This window comes from Grammomys surdaster, unplaced genomic scaffold (assembly GCF_004785775.1).
Source record: "Grammomys surdaster isolate TR1022 unplaced genomic scaffold, NIH_TR_1.0 100, whole genome shotgun sequence".
In the NCBI taxonomy this organism is placed as follows: domain Eukaryota; kingdom Metazoa; phylum Chordata; class Mammalia; order Rodentia; family Muridae; genus Grammomys; species Grammomys surdaster.
In genome coordinates this window covers 11,538,700-11,561,715 of record NW_021604579.1, presented here as the reverse complement: position 1 = coordinate 11,561,715, position 23,016 = coordinate 11,538,700, and the positions used below count along the sequence as shown (strand labels likewise).

The following is a 23,016-nucleotide window of genomic DNA, read 5'->3' as shown; positions in this document are numbered from 1 at the left end:
TGCCTCTCTGCCTCTCTGCCTCTCTGCCTCTCTGCCTCTCTGCCTCTGCCTCTTTGAGTGCTGGGATTAAAGAAGTGTACCACCACTGCCCAGCTTCCTTTGTTGTTTTGTTTGTTTTGAGTCAGGTTTCACACTATATCTGAAGCTCATCTATTTGGCTAGTCTGACTGGCCAGGGAGCTTCAAATATTTACCTGTCTTTACTTCCTGACCCTCCTTCCACCAAATCTGGCATTACAGCATGTGCTCCTATAGCGTGTGCTCCTCCTGTGTGTGGTTTTTCACAGAGGTGCCAGGGAACCAAACACGGATCGTCATGGTGGGCTTTTAAGTAACTCAGTTGTCTTCCAAGACTTGTAATACTTTAAAGGAAAACTTTTATTCTTTCTGAGACAAGGTTTCTCTGTGTATCCTTGGGTATCCTAGAGCTCACAGAGGTCCTCCTGCCTCTGCCTCCAGATTAAAGGGATTAAAGGCCTGTGCCACCTCTGCCTGGCTTTGTGTTGACTATTTCTGGCAGGACTCACTAGGAACAGAGTCAGCTGGGACATGAGAGGGAGGGAAGCTTGCTTGCTCTTTTCCAGTATTCTGTTTGAACTTGGAACCACTATTTTATTTTTTGTGTAATAGGGTCTTTGAGGCTGGCTCTCTGGCATGGGAACTCACTATGTAGACCAAGCTGGTCTCAAACTTGCAGCAATCCTCCTGCCTCTGCCTCCTGACTGCTGAGATTACAGGCATGGACTATGTCCAGCTGGTGGATTACTTTTTCATTAGAAAGAGAAAGGAGGACAGTTCCCAGCACATGGTCACGTGGATAGCCCTGGTTAAACTCAAAACTTGGTGTAGAACAGGACAGAAAGGCACCAATGTGAGAGAGATGTGTAGGGAAGAAGGAGTAGATGGGTGACAGGGAGAGGGAGAGGGTGGGGCATGAGAGTGGTCACTGTACATTATATACATGCATACAACTTTAAGCATGTAAGTTTGTCCAAAAAGAAGAGATGACAGCATTTAACCGTGTCTCCATCTCTGACTATCTCTGTATGTTTCAGACACAAGACACACACAAGCATGCACACACACGTGCTCACACAATGATGGTGATTAACTATGTCATAGATCTGTTTTCTTAAGATCTCACATATATATGTATATACTTAGACATTGTGTGTGTGTGTTTTACCTGCATGCATGTGTGTGTACCACATTCGTACCTGGGTCCTGCAGAAGTCAGAAGAGCATCAGATTCCCCTGGATCAGGAATTATGGGCAGTTGTATGGGTTCTAGGAATCTAACCTGGGTCCTCTGGAAGAAAACTCAGTGCTCTTAACCAGTGAGCCATTTCTACTGCCCCGAAGTTGACTTTTTCTTGAGGTTTTCTTCTTGCACTGCTCTTCATTTATAATGCAGGAGGACCTGACTGGTTCACCCATGTGTCCTCTGATGTTAGCAAAAATGCTTGCATATTTTTGATGATCCTTTAGTGAAGGACATCTCCATTCGCTCAGGTGGGGACTTTTTTCACCTATGGATTCTGATTTCTCCAGCTTTTCAGGCATCTAATTACTGAGTCGGGTTCCGACCTTTGGAAAATGAACATTCCCATTAAGTGTTGATTGCATCTAAAATTATTTTTCTCTTGCTTCAAGCATGATCAGAAATAAGAGCACTGACTGCTCTTCCAGAGGTCCTGAATTCAGTTCCCAGCAACCACATGGTGGCTCACAACCATCTGTAATGGGATCCGATGCCCTCTTCTAGTGTATCTGTAGATAGCTACTGTGTATTCATATACATAAAATAAATAAATCTTAGGGAAAAAAAGTATGACCAGGAAGAGGCTGGAAAAAAATGATTCAGAAAGCGTCTCACAGCAAGTGCTTCATTTTCCCTTTCTGCATCTTCTGGTTGCTTTGCAGGCCCCTTTTGGATATGTGCCACGTTGGTCTTTGCCATAGCAATTAGTGGGAACCTTTCTAACTTCTTAATCCATCTGGGAGAGAAGACATACCATTATGTGCCCGAATTCCAGAAAGGTAGGTGAATAGTTTGACTCCATGTTTTGAATTCGGCCTGCCTTTGACTGCACGCTTTTACCCCGAGCACATCGTCCAGTTTCTGCACTGCATCTCAGCTCTCAAATTCAGCCTGTACGTCAGCATTCTCCACCACCCATCTGTACAAACCCACAGTCTTCCCGGCACGGCTACACTCTATTGCATACAACTTTCAGTCCTAAGTGTATATTGCTCCGTGGCACAGTATATCCACAGTGTTGTAAATCTATATTACCTTTAGGGCAACTGTTGGACTGAGTACTGATTGGAGTTTACTTTAAAAAGATACAGTGTGCACGAAGCGTTGATTGTAGCAGTGTTCGCATTATGCAGCAATTAGAAACAACAGAGGCATTGTTCTTTTAAGTTCTGATGGCTCAGCTAGATGATGCCCGTAACCACTAATTATAAAGCACCTAGAGCATTATGGGAAATCAGTAACTCAGCCAGCCAGGGATCTGTGATGTTGGCAGTTTTGCTAATGACAAGTCTGTCTGCAGTGGTCAAGACTTGGAGAGGACCACACAGAACGTGACCCCAGTTGGAGCCTGTAAATGACCTTCTTGCTTTATAGTGTCTTTCCTTATTTTACCTCCTCTGTGTGTGTGTGTGTGTGTGTGTCTGTGTGTGTGTGTGAGAGAGAGAGAGAGAGAGAGAGAGAGAGAGAGAGAGAGAGAGAAGTGTATGTGTAAGAGAGAGATGTGTATATATGTATGTGAGGTGTGTGTGTGTATGTGTGTATGTGAGGTGTGTGTGAGAGAGAAGTGTATGTGTATGTAAGAGAGAGATATGTGTATATGTATGTGAGGTGTATGTCTGTGAGAAAGAGGTGTGCATGTGAGCAGTGTGTGTGTGTGTGACAGAGAGAGGTGTGTGTCTGTGATATGTGTGTATATGTATATGAAGTGTGTAGTGTATATGTGTATGTGAGACATATGTGTGTATATGTGTGTGAAGAGTGTGTGGTGTGTGTGTGTGTATGAGAGAGAGACCATGTATCCTTCTTTTTCTCCCTTTTTACCCTCTTTCTTTTCTTCTGTTCCCTTTTAACATGGAGTTAGACATGGATTCAGTTCCGTTTACTAAAACCTTTCATTTGAATGTAAACTTGGAACACGTTCCTTGGCATGGACGTTATGTGCAAGTAGCTCAGTGGTTAACAGAGCAGGACAGTGACTGTGTCAAGTAGTTAACTTGCACATTGCAGGTCTGTGTACAGCTACTGACCAAGCAGAGCGACCTGCCCTGCCTGAGGGGGAGCTGGAACACAGGAAGGTCCTTCTCTGTTGTTATCCCCTTAAGCTGGGCATTCCAGTCGTGATGCTTTAAACACCAGTAAGACAATCATCACTCTGTCCATGAACGTTTTCTCATCTTACATAAAGAGTATGAGTCCTAAGCCTGTGGTTGGCTCCGTTGGTAAAGTACTTGTCATGCACGCCGGACACTGTGTGTTTGATCTTCAGAAACCACAGTGGAAAGTGAGGACTGACTCCTGACAGGTTGGCTTTCAGCAACACACACACACACACACACACACACACACACACACACATATACACATCACATACACACACATTAATAATAAATGTAAACACTGTTTAAGTATGAGACACATCTGACACTGGATCCCACTCTTGTCAGCTCATGTGTGACCTTGATCCAAACGTTTGTCTGCTTTCATCCCGTTTTCCTCTCTGAAGGGAAAATACAGATGATACAAGACACTGCGTCTGTATGTGTGCTGATAATGTAAAGTGGTGGCTCTGATTTTAACATGGTTCGCTATATAGTTCAGCTCATGAAGTTATAATTGTCTTGCCGTCACCGCCCAGGCATTTGGGTTACAGGCATGTGTGTGTATCATTAACACTCAAGTTATAATACCTTGTGTGTGGTGCAGGGGATTGAACCCAGGGTCTGGAGCATCCCTGCCACTCTGCTCCATTACCAGTCCTTGTTCTTTGGAGACAAGCCTTCATGTGGCCCAGGCTAACCTCCAGTTCACTGTGTATTAGAGGGTGGCCTTGAGTTCCTGGTCCTCCAGCCTCTACCTTCCAAGTGTTTGGATTACAGCCTCTGATACCATGCCTGGCTAAAAAGATCATTATTTTATTTTACTTATTTACTTTTATATATTTATTTTTGAGACAGGGTCTCTCTACATAGCTCTGACTGTCCCGGAACTCACTATGTAGACCAGACTCATCCTGAATTCACAGAGCACTGCCTGCCTCTGCCTCCTGAGTGCTGGGATTAAAGGCATGCACCACAATAACCAGCCTTAATTATTTATTTTTAAATTTTATGTGTGTGAACGAGTGTTTTGCCTGCCTGTATGACTGTGTACCACTGGCTTGCTTGTTGCCCTAAGAGGTCAGAGGAGGGAATCAAATTGGAATTGGAGATCTGGATGGTTATGAACTGTCATATCAGTTCTGGGAATTGAACCTGGGTTCTGTGGAAGAGCAGCTAGTGTTCTCAACTGCCAAGCCATCTCCAGCTCCCATATCTAACCCTTGAGTGTGTATTATATGCCAGTCACTGCTTAGAATAGTTCATACCTGTGCTTACTTGTTTGATTCTCCTAAGAGACTCATAAGGTAATCTTCCTTCCATTTGCAGACAGGAAAACTGAAGCAGGAAGTTTATGTAATTCTCTACCCAGCTTTGCTTTGCCTAGAATTAGAACCTACGGCCTGGAGGGCCCTTTGTCTTAGACACCACATTGCCTCTCAATAAAACTCTGAATGCAGTGTCTGATATCCAGCCAGTGCTTAATAAGCAGTGGCTACAGCCAAGGTAGAATCTCCTTCCCCTCCTTACCTACCTAATGAAAAGGAATTATGTCAGCAAAGCTACATGTGGCTCAATAAGGCCATTCCAACATGGGAAAAAAAAAAGAGACCTGCTATGGAACCTCCGAGGCATCTGAACAACATGCTTTAATCAGAGTCCAGCTGTAATTACCAGGAGGGGCCTGTTTTTGTGGGAGGTGCTAATTTAATTATTTGCCAGTTTTCATGTTGGAAGGGCAGGTGCCTTGGTTTAGCATGCTCTAGGATTGTCACTTCAGAAGGAAGGGCAGTCCTGGGAATGCTGCTCTTCAGGAGAGGACAGAAGACCAGGAGAGCAGCCAGCAGTGGTTCCCAGGAGCCGCTAACAAGCGCCTCCACCCCCGACAGAGTTATTTATGTGGGAAGAAACTAGCGTGGAGATATTTCAGGCCTCCGAGCTGGAGCTCCGTATTTTAGAGACGGATCACTCGGTGGCATGCAGAACAAGTTAATTTGCACCCAGGGCATTTTAATACATTTGCTAAAGAAATCAGTGTCAGCTCTTGTTTTGCTAGGGAGGAAAAACGTGTTCTTCCAAGGGGGTAGTTGGATTTTATTTGATCCAAAAGCTAAGTATCTTTAGACACTTTTAGTACGGCTCTCTGAAGTATTTCAGTTACATAATTCAGTTGTTTCTATTAGAAGTTTTTAGTCACCAAGTCCATTATAAAACCATATGGGAGACACTAGTCACTACCACAAAGACACATGCCAAGGATTCATTCGATCAACAAATGTTCATAAAGCACCTACTGTGTGCTGGGCCCAGGAAAAGTATGTGAACACCCTGACAGTGAGCTTGCTAAAGGCTTGATGGGACTGCCCTGTCGTCCACAGTGTCCATCGCAGCAACTGTCATCTACGCCTATGCCTGGCTGGTTCCTCTGGCCCTCTGGGGCTTCCTCCTGTGGAGAAACAGCAAAGTGATGAGCATCGTTTCCTATTCGTTTCTGGAGATCGTGTGTGTCTACGGCTACTCGCTCTTCATTTATATCCCCACAGCAGTAAGTACCACACGGACGAGTAGGCAGAGCCTTGCTGTTTTGGGCGGAAAATTAGAAAATGCAACAAAGTATTCCACAGGGCCTTGTTATTTCCAGCCTAATGCTCCCACGCCCCTGGAGGCTCCTTTTGAACTTAGATTGCAGGATGAATGGGTGCTGGGAAGGCAAGAGCTTTGGCTGTGTCGGGAGCTCTTGGTTAAGCCAGCATCTGTCTGCATGCCGCTAGCGTGCTCTGCAGAGCCACATGGCAGTACATGCCCAACTGCTGACTACCGGCTCAGGAGCTTTGTGAACATATGTGCTGGGAATGAGCAGACACCTCAGAGGAACTCGCCTCACGCTCTCTCCTTTCCCAGGTACTGTGGATCATTCCCCAGAGAGTGGTTCGTTGGGTCCTTGTCGTGATTGCCCTGAGCCTCTCAGGGTCTGTGTTGGCAATGACATTTTGGCCAGCTGTTCGTGAGGATAACCGGCGTGTCGCCTTGGCCACCATTGTGACAATCTTGTTGCTTCATGTGCTGCTCTCTGTGGGCTGCTTGGTATGTTCTTACTGTACCTGCTTGGTACTCTACTTATTTATTTATCTTGGATGTACAAGTGCAGGCACGTGCAAGCCACAGTTCACGTGTGGAGGTCAGAGGACAACTTTCAGGAGTCAGTTCTTTGTTTGCACCGTGTGGGTTCTGGGGATCCTGCAGACACCTTTACCTTACAAGGTATCTCTCCGACACTGTGGGTGTGTATCATGCACAAATGTCAACATTTTTTTCTGCAAAATCCTTAAGCTTATTAGACATTGGTGTTTTTAAAACTGACCCTATGAACTAAACATCAAGAATGTCCTGGAAGGGAAGGTGTGGTAAAAGTGGGGATTTGGTTGTAATGTCTGGGTTTCCTTGTTTCTGTGATGTGGCTAAGATTCAGTGTTTAAACCAGGCAGTGGTGATGTACAGCTTAAATCCCAGTACTCTGGAGGTAGAGGCAGGCAGATCTCTGAGTTCAAGGCCAGCCTCGTCTACAGAGTGAGTTCCAGGACAGCCAGGGCTACACAGAGAAACTTCTGTCTTGAAAAATGAAACAAACAAAAAAGGATTCAGTGCCAGGGAGGTGTGAGTGCTCATGTCTCTGTATGGGGCTGGGGAGCAGGGTGTGGCTCTGGTGACTTTTTGGTTTCCTGTGCACACCTAGACAGATGCTGGACATTAAAAGTTTCACAGCTGGTTAGAATGAAGAAGAAAAAAAAGATTTCATGGGTGGAAAGCTTAAGACTGGGGTCAATTACAGACAACTGGGCTGTTTTTAAGGTGCATAGTGTGTGAAGGTTATTTGAGTCCCTGTGCCTGGGGACCTTTTGGGAACCACATGTGCTTTTGAGTCATGCAGGCCCGGTAGGAGACCAGCTTTGTCATGCGGTGGCTCTGTGAGCTTGGCTGTGGCTCTGTGCTCCTGAAAACTACTGCTTCATCTGTCATGTGACTGGCATCTTCCTGCCACAGGTTGACCCCAGAATCAAACAAAGCAAGGCACAGGAAGAATGTGCTACAGAACAGATCCACTGACTGCCTAGAGAGCTGGTCTGACTGTGGGTCCTCCTAAGGAAGTGTGTCCAAGCTCTTGGGGTGTGGCAGTGTCCCTCAGCCCTTCTGTCCATGCAGGAGCATCCTTTCTTTCCTCAGTAACCGCCTAGCTATACTGCCTCCCCTGACAGCTTCCCACCTCCTCTGGGTTTTTAACATTCTTAGGTAGGCTGAGAAGGGGAGAAGGAGGAAGAGGAAGAAGAGGAAGAAGAGGAGGAGGCAGAAGGAAATGCTGTTTTATAATCAGGAAGCACTAGAGAGGAGCAGGGCACACTGAGTAGGGAAGCAGGGATCTGGCATCAGGGATGATATCATCATCATCATCATCATCAGGGATGACATCATCATCATCATCATCATCATCAGGGATGATATCATCATCATCATCATCATCAGGGATGATATCATCATCATCATCATCATCATCAGGGATGACATCATCATTATCATCATCATCAGGGATGATATCATTGTTACTATGAACCCATTTCTGGTGCTGGAGAGATGGCTCTGCTGTTACCACTTGGTGCTCTTGCAGAGGACCTAGATTCAGTTCCTAGCAGCCACATGGAGGCTTACAGCCGTCTGTAACTTCAGTTCCAGGGGGTTTAAGTACCCTCTTCTGACCTCCCCGAGCACCAGGGACACTTGTGATTCACGTACAGTGATACAGGTGAAACACCTTTACACATTAAATAAATAAATAAGTAAATAAATAAATAAATGGGGAAAAAAGAAGAAGAACCCATTTAGGAGGAGTAGGGATATGGCCTAATGGGTTAACTCGCTTGCTCTACAAGCACGAAGACCTGAGCCTGAATTCCCAGCACCCACATAAAAAGCCAGGGATGTGGGCGTGGTGGGTGCACACCTTGAGTCCCAGATCTTGGGAGGCTGAGGCAAGCAGATCTCTGTGAGTTCCAAGTCAGCCAGAGCTACATAGTGAGACCCTGACTTATAAGAAAAAAAATAAAGCTGGACATGGCCACATGTGCCTGTCACTCCAGCCCTGGGGCTTGGAGGCAGGTTGATCCTGGGAGCTCACTGGCCAGTTAGATTTGCCCAGTGGCAAACTCACAGCTCAGTGAGGGATCGTATCTCAAGCCAGTAAGGTGAAGGTACATGATGTTCTGCATGTTCTCTGCGTGAAACGTGGCATGCATGAATCTGCACACTTTTTGCATCTCTCTCTCTCTCAATGCACGCATGCACGTGCGCGCGCACACACACACACACACACACATACACACTACCCAAATAAAGTCAAAATAAAATTTATAAGAACTTGTTTTGGGGTTGGGAATGTAGCTTTGTTGATACAACAGAGAGTCCTGGGTTTGTTTCCCTGTACCACAAAAACAGAGTGTTGTGGTATGTACCTGTAATTCTCTTGTTTGGGAAGTAGAGGCAGGTGGAGCCAAAGTTCAACATTGTCCCCAGCTGCCTAAGGAGGTGGAGACTAGCCCAGGCTAGAAACCTTACCTAAAACAAATATAAACAAAAACTACATGGCACCTGTGTCAGGACCTTCAGGATCTGCCCATGACGCATCAGAACACTTCTGAAGGCAGAACTTTCCTGCCCATTGTGCCGCTCAAGATTTTCTGGACGAGAGCCGATGAGATGAGCTGGTTCAGTGATTAGAGGTGCCTGCTGCCAAGCTCCATGATCTGAGTTCAGTCTCCAGAACCCACACGATGGAAGGAGGGAACCACATTTCTTTCCATTGTTCTCTGATCTCCAAGCATGCACTATGTCCTTGGTTACACACACACACACACACACACACTCACACACAAATATCATTTAAAAGTAAAATAAGTAACTCTCTAAAAGAGAGCATTATTATGAAGCAGAAAGAGCCCTGACCTGGGAGGTGCTTCATAGTAAACTGAGGCACCATAACTGTCACGACCTCAGTTCGTTTCTTTCCGGGCTTCCGTGACAGGTGACAGGCTGTGGAAACCCCACCTTTACATAAGTGTCAGAGGCATAAGCAGATCCAGGGCCACTCTGTGCAGTTTATAACCTAATGCTCTCACAGGAGGGACCCAAGTCACACAGCTCATACATGGACCAAGGCTCTTGTGTCAGACGGTGGCTGTGCCCTTCCCTCTCCCTGGACCGTCTCTGACCTGACCAATCACATTGTATAAGCCTGAGAAGTTGGTGGAGAGGCAGAGGTAGGAGAAAGTCACCTTCTTCCAGCTCTGAAAAGTCTCCTAATCAGGGCGTGCTGGACTCTGGACCAGAAGTATCTGCTGGGAGAAGGGCTGTTCTTGAGGAGAAGCCACTGTGTTCTCCTGAGCAGACAGCCCTTGATGGCCAAATGTTAAGCCAGAGCCCTGTGTCTGAACTGTCTTCTTTGTGTTGGACATGGTTCCTCCTTTCTCTTCTGGAGAAGGGGTAATCAAAACAGAGGAGGCTGGGGGTCCTGTCCGACTCACACACCCACACTTTGGTTATAGAGGAAGTTGGGGATCCTGTCCAGCTCCCACACCCGCACTTTGGCTATTGCTGTGGACGCATTTTTCTTTCCTTAGATACAGGAACTGACCATGCACATCGTAGCATTGTCTGTCCTCTTGGGAGGTTTGGATAAGTTTTGCAGCATGAAAATTCTGACAGGTCTGTCTGGTTATCCCAGTACTCAGGAGGCTGAGGCAAGAAGGTTTCCACGAGTTTATGACCTGCCTGGGTCTCATAGTGAGTTCCAGGCCGTTCAGATGTATAAAACAAGACCTTGACTTATGAGCAGGGGATTGCTGGGAGGATAGCTCAGCTGGTAAAGGGCTTTCAGAGGAACCTAGTTCAGTTTCCAGAGCCCACATAAAAGGAGTTGGCCATGGTGCATGCTTGTAACCCCAGAACTGGGGAGATGGAGACAGGTGAGGCTCAGTGTTAGCCTGCGTTGCCTTCGTGTGAGGGGGACCTGGTGTGATTTTCGAGGAGGAGGAGGATAGTATCAGAGGAATAAACTTGAGGTTGTGCTCTGGCCTGCACACACATGTACATGTGTACCTACACACCACACACAGGTAAACATACACGTAGACACATACATACAGAGGAAGAAAGAAAACTGTCCATGTAGTCCGAAGACATTATTATTATTATTATTATTATTATTATTATTATTGTTGGAAAGTGGTGGGAGGAGTCGGCGGGGGAATCACTGGAGCTGAGGGCACCAGCTGAACCAGACAGCCTAGCCGGCTTTCTCCGGCTCCCCTGGGAACTGTGGATTAGTGCTTTGGTTTCGGTGCAGTGATGTATGTGGCAGCCTCACATCTGCCAAGGTCCCTCGGTGACTGCACTGGAAAGTGATCTCCAGGTCTTCACTGAACACACCTGCCAGGGACACTGAAGGAAGCACAGAGCGTGGGTCCTTGGTGGGTTGTCGAGAATCAGACAAGCCTACGTTTGAATGATTACCACTGAGCTCAGAGAGAAGGGTACCTACTGACCACAGTGCCTCAGGCTGGGCTGAGCACAGACCCTGTGCCACATCACAGGCTGTGCAGAGGCTAGGAGACAAAGCCTTTTAGAGATTTGTTTTTTTAACAGACAAAACTGAGGAGGAAGAGAGGCTGTCTAGAGGTACAGTGTTAGTAGCTAGTGCATATGAGGAACTTAGTCTGCTCATCTCTGAGCCCCATAGAGTCCTGAAGAGCATTTCCTCAAGTGGCCTGGAAGAGAGCCACTCTGTCACTGGCGGTCCCTCCGGAGGAGCCAAGGATGATATAGATACTCTGGCCTCTGTCTTCCTCATGTCCCCCAAGTAGAAGAATTTCTTTCCTTTGTGCCAGAAAACAGCTGCAAGAAAAACCTTCAAACGTAGGTTTGCTTCGAGGCTGTGATAAGCTGGAGGGAGTTTATGGGGGAAAAGCAGACACACTAAAGAAAGATCTGTTAAGTATGAAGGTTGGAACTGGCTGGGAAGCCCAAGTGTGTTGTGTTGGCGCCCTCTTCTGGCTAATAAGGGCAGAGCTGCTGAAAATGGCTTTTTACCTTTGCTTCTTCCTGAGCCACCAATGCCAAGGGAATCCTGAGTATCTAGTGGCCCTTGGTATAGTAACAGCTTCACCCTCCCTTTGAAGGGGAGCTCAAGGCTAACAAGATGGGTGTTTTTCTGGGCTAACCTTATCGTCCTCCGACCTTAAGGCAGGAGGGAAGATCTTCCTTGCTGCCTCCTCCGTCCCACCACCTCCTCCTGGTTCTTGGCAGCTAAGGATGTGAGTGGAAGCTCTTGCCACACTCCTATTTAAGTCCTGGCTCCACTGCTCACACGCCATGCTCACTTATCCAGGGACAGCCTCTGTTTCCACACCTGCCCCGTGAGATCATTGTAACAGCCCCTCAAGGTCGGTGGGAAGAGTCAGGCATGCAACATAAGCATAGTGCGTCCAGTGAACGGAGCTAAGTGTTAAAAGGTTGAGTCAGGGAGACACACAGAGAGGTGGCTACAGTTTGGTGTGATAACAAATATGACTGGGGAGAAGAGGCCCCAAAGGCTATTAACACGGCTCCCTCGTGCGTGTCTTTCCCTGCAGGCTTACTTCTTTGACGCTCCAGAGATGGACCATCTCCCAGCAGCTATAACCACTCCCAACCAGACAGTAGCAGCGGCCAAATCCAGCTAACGAGGAAAGCAAGTGGTGGCATTTCATCTTGCGTGGTATGTCACAAATGGGAAGGTGCATCAGCTCGGCAGGAGCATCAGGGACCAAAGGCTAGACCCCGCAAAGGCTAGAACCCGTGTCTTTCTGCACAGCATTTCTGTTGCTGAAAGGTCCATTCCGAATGTGCCTCTTCCCTTACAGAGTTGAGAAGTGTGAGCTCGTAGATGCTGGGGTAACGGGGTCCCTGCTCTGGGCATCACACTCACCTTCTCTGCTCCCACTACCTTGTCAAGCAGCACAGAAGGGTTTCTTCCATTTCCTAACTGTCCCAGTGATTTCTCTGCATTCTGTGATGTCTCAGGCTGGTCTCTGAAATCCGTGTTGCCCTCTCTTGAAGAATCCCTGGATTTCTCTGAAGGCTTCTAGGTTTTTGTGCTTCATGTGTTCAGGGCCTCTGAAATTATTCCTTTATGAATGGTTAGCTGAGCAGGTTAGAGTACAAGGAAAATGTCCAGCTCCATAACGTATTCCTTGCCTCCTGTTCTACTTTCTTAGTGCCTTTTTTTTGATTGACAAGTTCTCATGTAGCCCAGGCTAGTCTCTAATTCACTGTGTACCCAAGGATGACCTTGAACTTGAACTCTTGTACTTACATCATCCTCCTGCCTCTGGTTCTCAAGTACTGGTGTTATAGGTCATCATGTCCAGGATGCCCTTTTTCCTTTTGCCTGTCTTCGAGGACTGAACCAGAACCCAGGGCCTTGTACAAGCTAAGCAAGTACTTTCTCATACACGCCATGATGAACTTTGGTGGGGAGGGGCACCTACTGATTAGGTCACAGTTACTCGTGCCAAGCATATCTGATCTGGGTCTACACCTAGATTTTAGTTTTACAGAGCAACACACATTAGTGAAGGGGTAAGGAAGGCTGAGAATGGACATGCAAGATTCTTTTGTCTGTTTCTTGACTTTAGCATGTTGTTGAGCTTTTTCATATTTAGTGACTTTTCCAGCACCGTGCTACCTTATTCCAGATGATGGAACAAGATGGGAGAGTTCCCAGTTTGTTTCCCCCCTGCTGGAGAGCCAGAGATATATGTGTTGTCAGTGCCGTTTACACACTTGCTGAAGGGAATTAAACCTTCAGTCAAAAAGAAAAGATAAGGCTGTAGCTGGCGGCTTCTAACCCTAGAAGAGCCTGGTACTTCATGCAGGACAGGGGAGGCTTCTTGTGTAGCACCAGCGCTGGTACTGACCCTGGCACAGCGCTGTCTGTCATGACTGTTCTCGCCTAGACTCCCTTGCCACCTCGGGGCCACTGTCCTCAGACCAAGGCCTGCTCCTGCCTGACACAGACTGAAGCAAGGGTGCACTACATCTGGCAACCAGCTGAGGCCCCTCAGGGGTGACGGGAGCATGGGAGTCCCCCAAGTTTGTGTCCCCTCACAGGTTCTGGGTCCTCTCTGCTTCCATGCTCACACTTGGCCGATGCCATTGCTGGAATGCACACACCAGCAGTTCCGTTGTCTAGAATGCTCTTCCCTTCCCACAGTATCGGCTTCCTGGTGATCCTGACACTCCCTGTATTATGTTCCCCTTTGGTGCTCAGAGCACTGTCTGCATGTCCGTCTGTCCATTCGTTAGTATGTTCAGTCATTTAGCCATCCATTTGTCCTCTGTGTACCAGTGTGACTCCCGGGTTAGCGTCGGCTCTTTGAGGACAAGGGGTAGATTTCTTTGTCCACCACATAGCCTGGTATACAATGAGTGCTCAATAAATGTTTGTATGGGACATACAACTGTGGGACATACAACTTTACTCTGCTCTGTAAAGGCTGGCTGTCCTGTCTCCCAGGGCAAAGGAGATATGCAACCAGCAGCCAGTTAGTGGCCACATAGAAGGAGAATGAAAGTTTATTTCTACCTGGTACTTACAAGGTGCATTTGAGCCATAACTCATCTATAAAATAAGGACACAGCCCATATGAGATCGCAGTCAGGCTTAGAGACCGTGGCAAGTAGGCACTCAGTGGTAAACTGAAAGCCATTGTTCCACTGACAGCGGCTGCTCCTTATTGAATGTGGGAGTCCCCTTGACTCTGCTTTGATATTTTAGTTCCCTTTTGTGAAACGTGGGGATTTTCTTTCTTCACTGAGAAATTCAGTTGTAAGCCCTTCAAGTTAAGATATTATTAAAGGTACCTCCTGTGACCTTGGGAACATCTCCCTGGCTGACATAGTCCTTTCTTCTCAAGGATATGCAGTTTAGAATCAAAGATGGCCAGAGTAGGCTGGGTCTTCCTCCTCAGCTGTATGAATGGAGCCACGGCCAAGAGAGTGCAATTCCTTGCTCACAGCCCTGAGTTTGGTGGCAAACACGCCTATCACACCCTATTGCACAGAAGGTTCCCCAGCCTTCTCTCTCACTGCCATCTCTTCCCAGCCTTGTCCGTCTGCTTGCGTAGATGAGGAATGTGACTATGTGTAGTTGACTGTGGTCACCTGCTGCTGAGAAGCAGAACTGGGACCAGAACCCAGGTCTCAGAGGGGCAGCCTCCATCTTTGCCCATCCTTCCCAACATTCTTTCTACCTCTGAAACCTATGGGCCACGCTGCTGCCATTCATAATGTGGTGCCCTCTTGTTTGGTCTTGAGAGCTGTAGTTCAAGGCACCTGCTTCTTGACTACTTGTCTTGCTCATGGTGAGTCTGATCCTGTGTCTGTTGCTGCCTTCCCCCAGTTTCTGTGGGCTGGGGAATCTGGGCACAGCTCCCCTGGCTCCTCCTGACTTTCAGGTCCTCTTATAAGGCTGTGGCATGTGTAGGCTGGAGCTGGGGCTCATCCAGAAGCCAGACTTGGGGAAGAACTTCCTTACTCCTAGGATCGTTGGTGGGGTTTAGTTCCTTGTGGCTGATGAGAATGAGGGAGCCTTGCAAGCTGTTGTCTGGAGGCCACCGTCAGCCCCTTGTCATATAGGTCCCCTCTTCATATGATTGCATACTTCATCAAAGCCAGAAGTGGACAAGGGGTCCATAAGAATCTGTTAGCAAGATGGAACTGACTGCCTTAGATAGCATAGACCCGAAAATGAGTCTTTCCCTTGCTTTGTTCTGTTGGTTAAAAGCAAGTCACAGGTCTAGTCCACAGTGGAGTGGGGAGGGAGTTATATAAGGGCATGAGACATCCACCGTTGAGTCCCTCTTCCATTCCTTACCCAGTGCAAACGAGTGATGTATGCATTACTATTATGACATACTTTTGTCAATCCATATGGTAACTATTGAAACTTAAGTTTTTGTGGAAATGTAAATAGAGGTTCTAGTATTCTCTTTTCACTCTGTCAGTGGGTCAGTGTGGCTCACTTAGCATCAACCTGTATCACGTCACTCATTCTGCAGATGGACTCCTCGGATGTTGCTGGAGATAGCCTTGCAGGGCTGGACCTGTCCTTAGGCCAGAGTTCTTGGGGATGGGACAAAGTCTTTGATTTGGCCTCCCTAGCAGCAGGCCTGGGGCCTGGTTGGAATGAACAGCACAGGTGAGTAATGCATGCTAGGAGGGTGAACCAGCCTTTGTGAGGTGAGGGCATACCTAGATGAGGGCACACAGGGATGGCAGTTTTACATCGAGCTCAGACATTCATTGCCTCTCATACCCTCACTGGGGCAGTTCGATGGGACCTAGAAAGCCAGATCTCAAGGCAGAGAGTAGTTAGTGAAGTAGGTTGTTAGCTGAGCCCTGTAGGGTACAGGAGGGAGTGACACAGGCTTCACAGGAGAGTCTGGTTTGAATTGGGTTCTGACAGTAAGTGCAAGCAACTAGTTCCGAAAGATCTGTCCACTTCTCATGGCTTGGGGAAGGGAACCATCTGGGCTGTTCAGTGGAACACGGTGGTACCTCAGAGGCAAGCATTTCTGAGAAGAAGACACTGAGTCCTGCTAGAGACGGAAAGAGAGAACACAGGCAGCCACTGTCTCTGGAGTCTAGACTGCCTACCATCAAGTGCATGAGTGCTCCTGACTCCTGAGCAGGGACTTAAGGCTCTTTTTTTGCATCTTAGTACAAAGGAGCCGGATGCACTACTCCTGGTGCTGTGACCCTCTGGATAGTTAGTGCAGGGTCTGGGAAGAGATTTCCAATCTGGTCTGCACAGAGCTGGCACTCTGGCCTGTGCATCCAGTCTGGTCTGCACAGCGCTGGCCCCTCTGGGCTGTGTGCAGATCTGTGAGCTGGGGTAGCTCCATTTAGGTGTCAGGTCTCCAAATGAGATAGTGATGAACAGCTTCTTGGCTGCCTCCCTGGCAGAGCATCCATCGCTTTGCCAATAAGAGGGGCTGTTCAGAGGCCCGGGCACTGTGGATTTACGAGCTGGCTATGCCTTCTACTGTAAGCTCTGGGCTTCTAGCTTTCACTGAAGAAAAATGACTTCGAATCTCAACAGTAACTTTCCCTGCATAAATCTGTGCATGGGAATGGCTCAGCCAGAATGGGTTCTTGTGAGAACATTAACCTCTCCTCTCCCGGGAGCACTGGTCTCCTAGGGGAGCCTCTAATTACTGGTAAGCAGGAAGCTGCCCCAGACTAAGTCAGGCGGGGAGTAGAGGGTCTGCATCTGTCCTTTCTTGTGCACTAACTTATCACCTGGGCTCAGTGATGGGTTTCCCGTGTCAAGACCCTGGGAAGTTCCAGAAGCTATGTGGGAAGGCCTGCTTTGGCTTGTGGGATTGTATGAAAGACCACATCTGGGCCGAAGTACCTCCCATGGGCAGTGGCAAATACGAGTACACAGAGGAGAGCAGCTAGCACACAGTCAGACTGCACTGTGATGAGGGCTTTAATAGATGAACAAAGGGTTGCTGAAGAGGCCTTTGTATGGAAAATCCTCCTGACTGGACACATGGGCTTACAAGCTGCCATCCTTCCTCTCGCCCATCCCATGAGCACTTATTTTTTATTCTTTTGAACATGCATGCATGTAGATCTGTGTGTATGTGTATGCATTTGTTGTGTGTGAGTGTATAAATGTGTATGTGTGTGAGTGTGTGTGCATGTGTGAGTGTGTGTGTGTATGTGTGTGTGTATGTGAGAGAGATGGCACAGTGTGGGAGGCCAGAGGATATCCCTAGGGAGTTGCTTCTCTCCTTCTACCATGTGGGTCCTGGGGATTGAACTGATAAAGACAACAAGTTGCTTTGTCCTCGGAGCCATCTTGCTGGCCCAAGAGTTCTTATTTCATAAGTTGAAAGTACAAACCATTTCCCCAGGTTTCTATACTTTAGTTCTTTTATTATCAAATCAGCTTTTACTTTGTACTGCAGGCTATTTCCCTCCCATTGTTAAAAATATGTTGTGTATGTGTGAGTGAGTGTATGTATGTGAGAGTGTGTGTGTGTGTGCAAGTGTGTGTGTTGGTATGTGCCTTTAATCCAAGCATTTATGGGGGCGGAGGCAGGCAGATATTTGTGGGTTCAAGGCCAGCCTGGTCTATGTAGCAAGTTCTGTGCCAGCTAGACCCTCTCTTGAAAATAAATTTCTATTTTATAGTATTTTAGTTAATTCCTTGAGAATGTATTCATTTATACAGTGTGCTTTGGTCGGATTCACCCTTCACGGCTTCCCTAGCCCCCGTCAGGTCTACCCTCCCGGAATCTCCCTTTATGTCCTCCAGTCTGCATGTCTTTACCCCGTCAGCTCCACTGTGTCCTGTCCTTTCCACAGCAGACATGTTAGCGGTGGCCTGCTGGAAAATCTTCCCAGTCTCTGGACCGCTGCTTTCTCATCTTTGTTCTCCAGTCCCTTTTTGAGGTAGACTGGAGGACCTGGGATGCTAACTGGGTCAGCACAATCATTCTCTTGTTGACAGTAGAACGTTTTCACTGAGAGGTTGAACAGGTAGCTGTGGACCTCCAGCCTGACAGGACAGTTACTGTCTTGGAGTCAGACAATTGTAGTTATTTGCACTCACAAGACCCTCATAAGGTTGGACTGGCTAACATTCCCATGTGGGGGGAGGGGGTGGGACTCACAAGGCTCCACCCCTCCCAAAGAATATCTAAGCAACCAACAGTGGCTCACAGGAGAGTCTCCTTCCATGGTACAACTGGCTGACCACTGCCCACATTTCTCTAAGTAACCTGGTTAAAACCATGGGTTCACCCAACTAGAATTGGGGTGGAGTTGCTTCTTTTTTTCGTTTTTTGTTGTTGTTGTTTTGTTTTTGTTGTATTTTTTCTGTGTAGCCCTGACTGTCCTGGAACTCACTCTATAGACCAGGCTGGCCTTGAACTTGGAGATTCACCTACCTCTGCCTCCCAAGTGCTATGATTAAAGATGTGCCCCATCACTGCCTGGTTCACTTTTTTATTTTTATAGTGCTGGAGAGAGAGCTCAGCAGTTAAGAGCACTGGCTTCTACATTCTAACATCATATCACACATCCCACAGAGCGAAGCCCTTCTAAATTAAAGAGACACTTCGGTGGAGACCTCCGATTGGAACACTGCAGGCCAGGCAGTGGTGGTGTGGGTGCGATTCAGACTCTTTTGTGGTCTAGTCCAGTACAGACAACTGAACATGACACTGCCCTGGGAAGCCCTCCATGGAGGTTTGGTATCTTCATCTGAGGAGAAGGTTGTGCATTTGAAACACTTCCTGCCATGTGCCCCCCTCTCCTGTGCAGCCCTCCTTTCCCTCTTTCACAAATCCCCAGCGAGGTACCTCAACTTTGCTGCCTCCCAAGCTAAAGTGGTTCTCCAGGATACTAGTGGCCCAGTATGCTTCTCTGCTGTGACAAATGGCATTGCCATTCACACTTGCCTCTGACTTCATACAAGGGCAGAGTCCTGCAGTGCTCTATTTCAGCCATTTATAGTCATAATTAATTAAGTCATGCTATGTGAGTTTCTCTGTCCTGTTCCTTCCGCTGCTAGGCTAATTTTCTTGAGAGTTGAGAGCATACCTAGCTTATTCATCGTTGTGCCTGTGGTCTGGGATGGGACCTAGCACATGGGTCTTCAATACGATTAAGAAATCTATACACAGAAGCTGGACATGGTAGAGCACACCTTTAATCCCAGCACTCAGGAGGCAGAGGCAGGTGGATCTTTGAGTCTGAGGCCAGCCCGGTCTAGTGTGACCAGGCCAGCCAAGGCTACACAGAGCTATGATCTTGCCTTGTTGGGCGGGAGGTGGGGGGGAACAAAAACAAAACAAAGTCAGACAAAACAAAAATTCATTCATAGGTCTGGGGTTTTATCTTCAGTATCAATAAAACAAAACAAAAGTTACCCAGTCACCAGACTTGAAGGAGCAGGCTGTGATCCCAGTTACTGAGGTAGTGGAGGTAGGAGGAGTGCAGTGTTACAGACAGCCTGGGCAACTTTGTGAGAAATTGAGAGAAGTTAAAAAGGCAAAAGGGCTGGGGACATAGCTCAGTGGCTGAGGACTTGTCTTATATACACAATGCTCTAAATTTAATCCCAGATGGAAAGGAGGAGGTAGAAGAGGATAAAGAAACCTACCCCTCAGTCACTGTGAGGGTTCACTTTGGTTGTCAGCTTGGTAGGATTTAGAGTCACCTTGGAAACAATTCTGGGCATGCCTAACCATGTAGATTAGGGTCCTTGTGGCCAGTACTGTCCCTTTGTGTGCAGTACTGTCCCTTTGTGTGCAGTACTGTCCCTTTGTACACAGTACTGTTCCATTAGCTGGGATCCTGGACTGCATAAAAAGCAGAAACCAAGCTGGGTGCCAGCACTCCTCTTCCCAGCATCCTGCCTGAGGATGCAGTACAACCTGCCAAACCTCTTTTTCCACCATCCCTGTCTTGCCAGGGTGGACTGTGTGCTCTAGAACTGTAAGCCAATATAAACCATGCCTCCCTTAGGTTACACTGCCCGGCATTTTGTTATAGCAACAAGACAAAGAATTAAAACACCCATCCAGGCTATAAATCCCAACACTATCACACTTTCCTCCCCCTCATCTTCTACATTGTGTGGGACTGTATAAGGGTATCCTGGGTCATGGTTGAGCAGGTACTTAGAACCCCGAGATTCTCCGTGGAATTCTGCGTGAGAACTGGCAGGAGTTCGGTCCCTCCCATCATCTAGGATCCTGAAAACAGTCACATTTCCATAGAGTCACATAGGCCAGGCTTTAGGCCTCAGGCCCTAGAGATTTACATACTAATGAAGGCCAGAGGGCAGAGCAAATTAAACATTCCTCCCCCAGATCCTCCCCTAATCCTCCCCCTTCTCCCTCCCTATATAACTCGGGACTGCCCTGAGTTTTGAGGGGGTACGCCTAGATCCATCTATTATCCGTTATGACAATAAATCTTTTTAGAACCAAGGACTTCTTCGTGTTACTGGGGCCCGCCGCCGCCAAGGCCCTTAGGCCGCTGGAACCATAGGATCCTCTTCCCTGATGTGGGACCCGCCACGGCGGCACAACCTTGCGCCGCTGTGGCGGCCTTTTTTAAATTTTCCCCACAACATTGTATCACTAAGCAAGTGCAATCCAAGTCTATCTCAAAACACACCCACCCACACCACTTTTGAAAATCTAAGCTCCCTGGTTTGTCATGATCTGCCTTAATCTTTGTGTCCTTCCTCATGCCCTTATGTTTAACCTCTTGTTTCAACTACTACAGTTAGCTTTCCAGGCCTGTTTTGTGTCACTATCCCTGGGAGACATGAATAAATGTCTACTTGCCCCAGAGAGGGAACCAACAGGTCAAAGAAATGATACATCCAAAGTGTACCTCAGCAAACTATGGAATTTGTTGGGTTTATTTATAGAAGTATGGGCGAGGGGGTTCTTACAGGAACAGAAACAACTCAAAGACAGCTGTATCACCAGAAGCATCACATGAGTAATAGCTCAAAACAGCTGGAAACCTGGAGCTCATGCACAACTTGGCAGGCGCTTGACAGGTTGGAAAGTGTCTCTTCCAGGCAGCTCAGCTGGTCTGAGAAATTTTCTCAACAGTCCCAAGTTCTTCTGTCAATTTGGAGAGGGAGGGGCTAGTAAATCTGGTAAGTTTCAGGAATTTCCTGAAGCATTTTGAGTTGTTTACTTGTGTCTTCATGAAGCTTCCCTGCCTGAGGGAATGTTTCATCTCCATTTAAAACATCTTGAGTATGAGGAGCTTCTCTCCAACAAGTTCCCAGATCTTTTTCTTTGTGTTGTGTGTATGTATGGTCACGTACGTACGTGGGAGGTGTGGGTGTGCGTGTTTGTACACATGTATAGGCATGCAGAGGCCAGAGGCTGAATCAGGTGTCTTCTATCATTACCCACCTCATTTACTGAAGCCAGGTCTCTTGCTGAATCTGGAGCTCACTGATTTGGCTAGTTCACCTAGCTGGCTTGCCCTGAGTTTATCCTTTATTTCTTTCTGCTGGGCTCTGGGGTTACAAGCATGGGGATGTGGGGTCACCACATCCACATGGCTTTTATGTAGGTTCTGGAGATCTAAACTCCAATCCTCATGATTGTGTGGCAAACACTTTATCCACTAGACCATCTCCCTAGTCTCAGATCTTTTTAAGTCCCTCCATATCTTATCATACCTCCACCTTAATACAATGGTGCCACATGGAAGTGGGTGAAAGAGGAGTGAACAAATCTTGGGGGTCCAGGTTGGAGAAGGTCATCTGGGTTTCGAGAAAAGTAGAGGAAAAACGTAGGCATTGCCATACCCTAATGTTCTGCATTGTGGGTAAGTTCAGGATCTGTGGCTTGGGAGCAGCAGGCAGCCCTGATACTGAAGTTGAAGATCCTTTCTGCTTCTTAGCTCCGGGATCTTTATCTTGAACCTCACTTTTATTTTTCAGCTCTCTAACTGCTGGGGAGGTGTGGCTCTTCTGGACACAACATCAACTACTGGAAAGCAGGATGGCCAGCATCAGCAAGAAACTCATTGTCTTCACACTGAAGCCTCGAGGTGTGGCTCTTCTGGACACAACATCAACTACTGGAAAGCAGGATGGCCAGCATCAGCAAGAAACTCATTGTCTTCACACTGAAGCCTCATCATCCATTAACAAGAATTAAGAGTTGGTCTGAGGTGTCAGGCACGTAGTAGAACACTTGCCTCGCATGTGTGGGGCCCTGAGAGCCCAGTCCTGAAAGTAAAGTGCAGTGAGGATGCTTAGCGTGTATCATTGGCTCTTTCTTCCTGCGTACTGATCATCACCATGACTAAAACCAACTGGGGAGGAAAGGTGAGGGTGGGGCAGGCAAGGGGAGGGCTTAGGTGAGGGTCACTGAATCTAGGAGTTGGAGGCCAGTCTGGGCAGCATCAGTCTGGGCAGCATGGTAAGACCTGGATGCCCAGCACTTCATACCTGGAGAAACCCTCACAGAAATAAACACTTAGACATACTCTTATAAGATGAATGGATTTTTGTTTTGATTTATTTCTTTGAGTCAGCACCTTTCTATATAGCCCAGGTTAGCTTTAAACCAATGTCCTTGCTTCAGCCTCCCAAGTCCTGTGATTACAGATGAGTCCCAAGTACGTAGCTGAAAGCATGGGATTTCGTAGTAGAATCCACGTTCAGCAGAGTCGTAAAGGGATTTGGTGGTAGAGTCACAGTGAGCAGAGGCATAAGAACAGAAAACAACATGTTTATGGGACAGTAAGTAAGGGGTCTATGGGGAGGGGTCTATGAACAGGTACATTTTAATGTCTTTGTATGCTGATGCCCTCAGAGGTCAGAAAAGGGTGTTGGATCCCCTGGAACTGGAGTTACAAACCAGTTGTGAGCCCCTACATGGGTGCTGGGAATTGAACCCACGTCCTCTGGAAGAGTAGCTAATGCGCTTAACCACTAAGCATCTCTCCAGCCCCAAGTTTCAGTTCCTTAGACCTCTGCTTCCTGTCGTAGTCCAGTGCCCAGGAAGGACTT

At 47.4% G+C, this 23,016-nt stretch overlaps 1 protein-coding gene across 2 annotated transcripts in view; it reads left to right on the top strand.

The window, feature by feature from the left end:
- The window catches only part of Yipf1 (Yip1 domain family member 1), a 40,213-nt gene extending 17,947 nt beyond the window's left edge, over positions 1–22,266 (top strand). For both annotated transcript variants that reach the window (XM_028786619.1, XM_028786626.1), the window contains exons 6-10: positions 1,923–2,039; positions 5,735–5,901; positions 6,258–6,440; positions 12,032–12,156; positions 21,940–22,266. In XM_028786619.1, the coding sequence (XP_028642452.1) occupies positions 1,923–2,039; positions 5,735–5,901; positions 6,258–6,440; positions 12,032–12,121 (557 nt within the window). In that variant the 3' untranslated portion in view covers positions 12,122–12,156; positions 21,940–22,266. The remainder of the gene's footprint in view (positions 1–1,922; positions 2,040–5,734; positions 5,902–6,257; positions 6,441–12,031; positions 12,157–21,939) is intronic.
- Positions 22,267–23,016: the final 750 nt, after the last annotated feature.